Raw genomic sequence first — 9497 nt, 5'->3', positions numbered from 1 at the left:
CTGTGCTTGTTTGTGCGGTTTCGTGGTTTCATACGCAACTCTCCATTTTCCCAATAGCGACTTTAAGCTAGATGATTTTCAGGATGGCAACGCCAGGCGGACTACGGTTGCTATGACGTAATCGCCGTAGCGATCAAAATGGTTAAGGCAAAGCCTCGGCAGCGACGGGTTCCCACCCCTTTCACTGAACGCTTTGGTTCCCATGGCGACGCGTACACGCAGCAGACGGAGTAGGCGCTACGTGGGAAGGGACCTTCTGCCGTAGTAGAGACGGTTGCGGCGGCGGCAGGTTTATCTATCGAGTGCGGATCATTTCCGGTTACCGTTGTCATCTGCCGTTGCCGTAGCGTTGCTTAAAGTGGCACTCCACCACTTTTCAACCTATGTTCATATAATTGGTCCTCACTCAAAAATAGCTTTTTTCTTCTTTTTTTTTTTTTTTTTTTCAGAGGAGTCTGTGCGCAGGTCAGAAACCCATCGTCTTGTGACATCATCGATTGCCAATCCAGCTTATAGAAACTGCAGGCTTTCTATTCCTGAAAAGTTGCAATTTTAAAGTGGAAGCCATTGTTCTCGCAATAATAAAAATCTAAATATTCTTTTCAAAAATATTGATTAATTTTTTTTTTTGGAAAATGATGATGTCACAAGACGATGGATTCTGAACTTCCCACAGCTCTCCTAGGAGACTTGGACTGAGTAGAAAAAAATTGTATGAAGACAGGTTGAAAAGTGGTGAACTACTCTTTAAGTTCGCTATTTATTATTATTGATGCGACCTTGTCTCTTTGTCTTGTGCCCTGTTCTGACGTGCACTATTCTTAACTCATAGGAGGTCCATGGCGTGCCAACACGTCAATCTCTTTGACGTCTCCCTGTGCCCATTGACGCGGTCGACGCGTTGTACAGTAAACTGTATTAATCTGTAACTACTGTACAAGGCTACCACGTTGACAAAAAACACTCCATTTCCCGAAATGCAGCGCAAGATCACGTGACCGGGAAGTCTGTCTCCCTCATTCATATCAGTGTAACGCTGCTGCACAAATGTGCATTTTTCTCCTAATCTAACTTTTAAATCACCTTCATGTTTAAAACGTGGCCTTCTCTACCGGCGTTAATAAAAAGCACTGATGCCTGCGATTGTTAGAAAACTGTCCTGACTGAAAGAAAATACTATCGTGAAAATAAACAGGACATACTTGGATTACATTTACTCTGATTACTTTTTTGACAGTTCTTCAAAAGGAAGCTAAAATGGGGGATTGCCATGGGCACCTGCCGATTAAATGTTGAATAATCCTGGGCACCCTATGTGTTAATAGAACCTTGTGTTTTTTTCCCTTTCCTCTTCCCCTGTTCCTGTCTTGCAGGACAAAAAGGTCGTCGGTCCCCACCACTGAGTGCATTTTCGAGCTACCCCACTTCACGGTGCAGGCAACACGAGCCCAGACACTGCTGCTTCAGGCCATCTGCCAGAGCTGGACTCACAGCCTGGAGAACGGAGCGCCGCCAACACTTAGCGAGGGTCTGCTCAACGAGGTCTACAAAGCCCCAGGTAATACTCTAGCACAGAGGTCTTCAACAGGGGGCCCGGGACCACTAGGGGGTCCCCAGAGTTACTACAGAGGGTCCTCCAAATCTTTGTGTGATAGAAACTTGTTTTTTCCCACTTTATTATATTAACCACTTCGCGTCCATATTCAGAGAACTTTAGCCAAAAATAGGAGTTCTACAATTGTGACATTGTACATCGGCTATTTTTGGCAAAGAGCTTTGAAGGGGGAAAAGAGCAGACAAAGTACAGTGAAAGGTCAAGTTTATTAAGTATTGACGGTTCAAGTGGTTAAATATCTGAAAACACACATTGACATGAATCCAAAATACACTGATCTTTGTGCTGTCAAACGATGAAACTATATGGAATCTATGAGGTTTTGGGGGTCCCTGCTTCATCTATATCTCAACTAAGGGGTCCTTGGCCTGAAAATGTGGGAAGAACCCTACTCTAGCACTCTATAGAACTGACTTGGTCTCTTATAGGGGAGAAAGGCTGAGGTTAAGAAACACTGGTGTGGTGGCCACCCATCAGGGCTCAGACCCACTTTGTAAGTCAATATGTGTGGTGGGAGTGGGGGTGTTGTTTACGTATTTTTACATGTTTGCCTGTGTTCTGTGTGTTGAGTCAGACCACTGATGGCTCTCTGTTCATATTCACACTCTGGTGTGTTGAGTTTACCATCAACAGACGTAAGGTTTTCTTGAGAGAAAACAACCAGGGTATATTTTACTGTGCGTGTGTGTGTGTGCGTGCATGCTCATAACATGGCATTATAAGCTCTGTTCCTGTATGTATGTGTGTGTGTGTGTGTGTGTGTGTGTGTGTGTGTGTGTGTGTGTGTGTGTGTGTGTGTGTGTGTGTGTGTGTGTGTGTGTGTGTGTGTGTGTGTGTGTGTGTTTAATAATTACATGACAATTATTATTCTTCTAAGGCAGCTGAAACACTTGGGAAGAGAGCAAAATGGCTGCACACTAGATTAATGCTCCCTTTGGTGGTTCATTCTGTGCAACGTTCCAACCATGCATGGTCTTTGTCAAGCAACAAGCTGAGTTGCATTGCTCATCTGTTCTCCCTTAGACTGTTCTATTACATATTATTACAGTCATCATCATGGTTGTTTTATGAAAACCTCTATTTTCCATAAAGTACATTTACTGTCCTTTGTTTGTTTAGCTCCTACATAAAGTGAAGCTTGTTCGGCAGTACCAGTAAACTGTCAGGGGAGATATATGGAATTGGCTGGACCTTAAAGTGAATCAACTTGGTTATGAAAAGTTTTACAGTTATTTCTCAGGGCTCAGCGCACTCTGTGCCAGAGTGGCGTTCCCCTAAAGCCAGTCAACCTGATGGTAGCTAGTGAGCTAGCGGGGGCAAATTGGCTACAGACCCTCTACCAGGCGGGAGAGGGGGCAGATATCCAGGTCTTTTGTTCCCCAAAAGCACACAGATGCGTGAATTTGTGTGGGTGCACACGATACTCTTTCACATAGACATAAACCCCTCTGGATTAAGAGCGTCTGCTAAGTGCCTAAAGTGTAATTTGTAGACGCTCACACATAGACGCCTCATGCCCAGTGTGGGGTAGAGAACCTGCAGTCGAGGGCAGAATAACTCCCAAACTGTTTTACGCTTCATGTCGCCTAGGATGCCTTAATGGTCAAATAATAAATTCTGCCCCTTGTTAAAGAAGGGGGAGGGAAGGCTGAATTCAATAAAACGGTAGCGTTTCTCATGACGGTAGCATCTGGACAGTCCTCTGGAGGGCCAGGGATTTTCCAACTCATTAGGATCATGTTGTTGGGTATGCCGTCAACATTCTCCCCCAGCCAAGCCAGCCCGGCTACCTTTTTCACCATAGCGAGGCCCGCCAAAATTTATGAAACTGGTCTCCCGTGGAGTGAAGTCAAATATTCCTCTCCCCTCGCTCTGCCTCTCTGCTCTTGGAACGGTGCTGGAATAGCAACACGGAGAAACATTTGCACATCTGGTCCCTGCGCTGGCAGGTTAGAAAAAGAGCAGGGGAAAAGAGTTGGGGTTTAGAAAGGCAGGGGAGTGAAAAGGGAAGAGGTGATGTGTTGTATAAGTGTGTGTTTAGAGTGGAAAAAACTCAATACTTCTCACGAATGATATAACCCAATGTGTCTAGCGGTGTATCTGCTTGTGAAATTGTGGCGACACTCATGAGCCTTTAGGAAGATGTTAGCTGTCCCATTCCATATCAATCTTCACGGTGACTACGTAAGTGTGGTGGAGAAGAGTAAAGGGAACATAAGAGAAGGAGCAGGAGATCTGTAGAAAGAGTGAAGGACTGTGAATTGTTTTTGCTGTAGCGGGCCCCTGCCTGCACCGCCAGCGTAACCTTGCTGAATAGTTTTGGGTCCTGTGGCCACTGTGGTGTTGTCCACATGTGTAGCGTCATGATTGGACCTGGCCCACTGCTCTGCTGCTGGCTGCTCGCCTCACACTCGCTCAGTGCCGCTCTTCTCCAGCCATCCCACACTCGCCTCCATACTCATTTTCACTCCTCTACTCTGCCACTCTCACCTCTCTACTGCTTTGTTCTCTTTTTTGTCTCTCCTCTCCTCTCCTCTCCTCTCCTCTCCTCCCCTCCGCTCTAATCGGTCCTCCCCAAAAGTGAAGTCAGGGAGCTAGCCAAGAAGCCCTTACTGCAGTAACTCCTGATGAAAAGCCCACTAAAGTCAGTGCTCTTTATTTTACAGTCTTTAAAGCCATTGAATGTTAAATGTGGGTACTATATTGGAGTAAATGTTTAACTGTTAACATGGAGCCACTTCTCTGGCCCTGTGCTCTGTAAAAGTATTTGCCATCTCAGCGGTGACTGTTGTTTCCCGTAGTGTGAGTGACTGACTGCCTAGCTGCCTGGCTGCCACTGTTTCTGGTAATGACCGTGGGTCTGGGTCTGGGAGAATATTCAGTGGGTCCAGAAGATTGGATCCTGCTTTGGTTCCTTTGTCACCAATCAAGCCAAGATGGACATTACACACGCAGACACACGCACACGCACACACACACACACACACACACACACACACACACACACACACACACACACACACACACACACACACACACACACACATACTTACGTTGGAACTGACTGCTGAACATGGCAAACAAAAGCTGTTCGCTTTGAACATTTGCCGCCTTTCATTCTTCTTGTCAGTCCTCCCTCCTCTCTCTCTCTCTGTTTGATGTTTGGGAGGGGGATTCAATAGTGGAAGGTGTTTCATATCGAGGCCTAGCTGATAACACAAGCGGTCAGTGTCCTTCGCTGGGGAGCCACGTGGGCACGTTACTTCACTCCCTCTCCAAAGGAAATTCCACAATTCAGCAAGACGAAAAGAAAAAACCTACAGAGCCTCAATTTTAATCTCAAGGTACTGACAGCCTGTTAAATGTTCCTAAGAAATAGAAAAAAAACGGGGGAGCTAATCTGGAAAGTTTCTCGTTCAGCTTTCAATGGTGGAATCAGATAAAAGCAACATTTAGAGACTTCAAGAAGTCATTATAGCTGACTGGAACACAGCCGCAAGGACTTGTAGGTCCTCTGGTTACTGCGCTGCTTAGTGGCAGTGACTTCTCACACACATACTGTACACACATACATACAGTAGAGCAGCAGAACTACCCTACATTGGGCCTCTGTGCAGAGGCAGAACGGGTGAAATCAGAAAACAAAGCGTATAATCTCATTCTCCCTGGGGAATCAAACTCATTCGCTAACCGCCTATTGCGTGACAGTTTGGTTTGTCACACAACTGTCTGTCTACCGGTGGTTAGTGGCTTGATTTTTGACACAGGATTGCTATTGAAAACCTTTTAACTGGCTTCCAGCTCTGCTTCAGTGTGCTCAGCAACATTTTCTGCAGTGACAGATTATTATCCAACACTATATTATTTTTATGCCCCAGAGGAGCTCCACTAATATTGTATTTTGTCAAACCAAAAAAAAAGAAATCTAAAACAAACATTTGTCATACTCTATGTGTCGGTTTGTCTTGTGAAAATTGATAGGGAGGTTTGTGCGTGTATGTGTGTGAACACAGCATTTGTGACTGTAAGGCCTTAAACCTGTTGCATTCTCCAAACAAGGTCAAATCTTTTTGGGCTTGGGCAGGGCTTGCCAAAACGAACAAAGTTCTCTGAGGACAAAACAGTTTTATACTCGCTAGGGCTTCGCCCCGAGTTCTGAACGTTAGATCCTGCCAGTATAGAGTGCTAGAACAGTGTTTTTTACCACGGATCTCTGCTGTTTGTTTACATCAACCTCCGACATGCTTTGACATAATTCATCTCAGAGGTTTCATCCTTTCTGGCAACAGACACAGTGGACATGTCTGCTGTGTCTATCCATTATTTAATTGTCTTCAAGTTGTGTTTGTAGTCGCTCAGCGAGGAATTGTAGAGGTGTTTATAACTCCTAATCTCTGACAACCTTTCTTCAAAACCAAAAGTGACCGGCAGACTGTGGAAATAAAACAATACAAATCACAAGCTCATTTAGTGTCGCTGTGATGTTTGGCTAGTTCCAAAATCCTGAAGGTGCATCGTGCAAGAACTGCCGAAATGAACCTCGGCCAGGCTATTTGTTCGTTTGCTCCGCAGTGACATAAGTTTGCCTTTGTTTGGAGTATGGTGTAAGCTTTAGCCCACATTCAGCTGCTATGGGGCTTGGTGCAGAAGGCAGGATTACGCTACATGTTGCTCTGCTATGCTGCTTGCTTGCTTTGCTTTGTTGTTTGATTGTTTTGTTTGTTTGTTTGTTTGTTTCCTCCCTCCCTTTTCTCCACTACCACCCCTCTCTTCTCAACATGCTGTCTCTGTACAGTATGTAGCAGTGTTTACTCTTGAGGTTGCTTCTATCTAGTCCTTTCTGTCATTGTGTTTCTACCTCTCGTCTTGTGAGGCCAGTCAGTCCTGGTGGTTTGTAGTAGCAGTCGTACAGTAGTAGTAGTTGTTGTAATAGTAACAGAAAGAAGCCAGTAATTGTGGTCCGTTGCTGCTCCTGACTGCCGCTAACCTCAAGCCCAGCGCCACACTGACCACAATGACCTCCCACACACTGTCTCTGTGTCTACACGCTATTGTGTGTGTCTGTGTAATTTGTAATACTGGGGATGCAGTTTGTACACTCTCAGAGTAAAATTTACATTTAGAGTGTAAATTCGGATCCCAAAGATAAAACCCACATCAAAGGGAGGTCTGTGGCCCAAATGCATATCAAACTGGGGTATCCTTGCATTTAAAAAAGGTTGAGAATCTTTTGTAGAAGTAGGAGGAGGTTGTAAACGGTACATGCCAACACATCGGCTCACTGACGCATCGTCCCCTGGTCATCTATTCCTCTATGATGATAGCTTTATTGTTTTTTGATTCATTCACCCGAATCCCCTGGGGACCTGCAGAGTATTGCCAGAGTCTTTTAATTTTAAAAGATGTATTTATAACTCAACATAAAGTGATGATCCACAAAGTGCTCTTAAACCTACAGATGGTACAAGTCTGCCTGGAGGAGAGAGACACCGCAGTTACTTACTGTAAATATCTTCTCAGAAGACAGTGGAGGGGCTGTGTGTGTGTGTGTGTGTGTGTGTGTGTGTGTGTGTGTGTGTGTGTGTGTGTGTGTGTGTGTGTGTGTGTGTGTGTGTGTGTGTGTGTGTGTGTGTGTGTGTGTGTGTGTGTGTGTGTGTGTGTGTGTGCGCGCGCGTGCGCGCGTTTCTACGTGTACATGTGTGTGCGCACATTTGTGGGTTCACACATGACTGCTTGCAGACTTGCATATGTGTGTGCGTCTGCTCTTTGTGTCCTTGATCAAACAGAAATTAGCCATCCTCGTCGTAGCCTTGCATCCGTGACATGGCAATAAAAGCTTCAGACGACACACAGAGAGGCAGGGATTCACCAGATTTAGAGGAACTGCAGACAACTCATTATAAAAGATGGATGATTTGGCCCGTCCGTTCCTTTTAAACATGGCCAGCGGTGGAAATGCCTTGTTGCCTGTTTTTTCCTCTGTAACTCAGCCTGAAAGGGAGTTGTATCTCAGTCACATCTGACTCCAAGATTATTGATATTCACCACAAGGACTTCTCAATGAACTGAAACTCTCTGAGCAGGAATGCTTTTGATTGGGAGCCATATCAGAGTGACAGTTACAGTAAGACAAACTCTCACTGGGATTGTTCCCTCACTCAAGATCAACTGTGCTGTTCAGTGGACTTAGCTTCATTTCCAATTAGATATTTCCTCACAGTGTTGTTCATCCTACTGGACATACTAACCATGACCAATAAATCACTAATAAAACACTTTTTAACAGGTATTTAACTTTTGTCACAAATACTAGTACCTTGTATTATAGTTGTTGGTTTTCCCAAGGCTTTACACCTTGCAGGACATAGTTGTGTACAGTTTTATCTTAACCTTATGTTAGAACTATCTTATGGTACATCCTGTTATGTTTAAGCTGAACTCCAACCCTTAAGTTCAAACTAAGCTACATTTGAACTAGAACAGAAGTACTGTAGCTGGTGCAACAGGGTCCAGTCCTGTACTGTAGCTGTGTGGTGGTCTGGTCTGGGGCAGGCAAGGAGTCCCAGGGGGAGGGAGGTGGAGAGAGGGAGTCAGGGTGAGAAGGTGAGGCTGCCAGGCTCTGGCGCAGGTTGGTCGGTGGTGGCCACCAGACCTGCTCTAGATGATTGCTGGGTGATATATGAGCTGTGACATAACTTTAGCATGACGCGTACAGAGGAATAGAGCGGTTGAGAGCAGGAGGGACTGGTAAAGAGAAGAGTCGAAAGAGGTTGAGAGTGTGGGGTAGACCTTAGTGCCCAGATGTCTGTATTGGGAGCAGAGCCAGGTGTGGACAGAGCTAAGCTGAGGGACGTGTTGGTGTTGGTGGTGTTGGTGTTGGTGCAGAGAGGGAACAGAACACTTCAGACACACAGCTAGCCATCAGCCCTCTGGCCTTGCCGTTATTAAATCCACCTTTGCCACCTAATTGGGTGTCGGGTGAGACACACAGATGGAAATTCACACTTATACACACTTAAACTTCTTACAGGAGGAGGCTCACACACGCATGCACGCACGCACGCACACACACACACACACACCACACACACACACACACACACACACACACACACACACACACACACACACACACACACACACACACACACATACACGCTTCTAGGAAACTCACATCATGGGATTCCATTTAAGGCAAGTGATGGTAAGAATGTTTGGATATAGGGGGCTCATAGACTCCTAATGTACCAGGCTAACAGCATGCTGATAATAATAGCCTGGGACCGACCGTATATCAATATTAAAACAAGTCTTGTTTTTACAAGGTCCCCTCTGCACATGGTCTTGCCTGTCTTGGATGGCCAAGAGAAAAAGGGAGAATGCAGTTCCAAAGGGGGAAAAAAAACAAAGCAAAAAAGAGAGACTGATCAATGTTACAATAAGGGAAGGGTCATATATTAATTTACTGTAAGTGGGGACAACATTTTATTGTTATTTCACTGCATGAAAAAGCCTGCTGCTTTCACAGCTATCCATGTGATCTGGTGGGTCTGACACAAATCCCCTTGTAATGACATGGGCCGATAAGTGTTTGTAATAGCCTGGTGTAATTGAAGGGCGGGGCAAGGTGTCCATTTTCATACCACTCTCTCACCTGTGAAAGTTGATACACTCTGCGACTTATGCCGTCTGGTGTCCCTGAGCGCGCCTGACTGTCTCTTTTCTTTTCTCTCCCTCCCTTCGCACTCCCATCCCGCCCCTCTCTCTCTGTCTCTGTCACTCTCTCGTGCCATTATGCAGCTCCCTGTAGCACAGTCCTCGCTTTGAGTCCCAACAGAGGAGGCTGCACTCCACTCCACTCATTTTTCCACCGTTTTCCACT

General features: G+C 45.5%; 1 protein-coding gene across 1 annotated transcript in view; it reads left to right on the top strand.

Annotated features, from left to right (window-relative positions):
• The window catches only part of vps13b (vacuolar protein sorting 13 homolog B), a 495502-nt gene that overhangs the window by 109483 nt on the left and 376522 nt on the right, over positions 1 to 9497 (top strand). The window contains exon 17 of the mRNA XM_080748468.1: positions 1374 to 1558. Within this exon, the coding sequence (XP_080604594.1) occupies positions 1374 to 1558 (185 nt within the window). The remainder of the gene's footprint in view (positions 1 to 1373; positions 1559 to 9497) is intronic.

Source organism: Nannobrachium achirus (assembly GCF_963921795.1).
Source record: "Nannobrachium achirus genome assembly, chromosome: 2".
Lineage (NCBI taxonomy): Eukaryota > Metazoa > Chordata > Actinopteri > Myctophiformes > Myctophidae > Nannobrachium > Nannobrachium achirus.
Note: the sequence above shows the minus strand (reverse complement) of the source record. Positions and strands in the feature narration are given on the sequence as shown.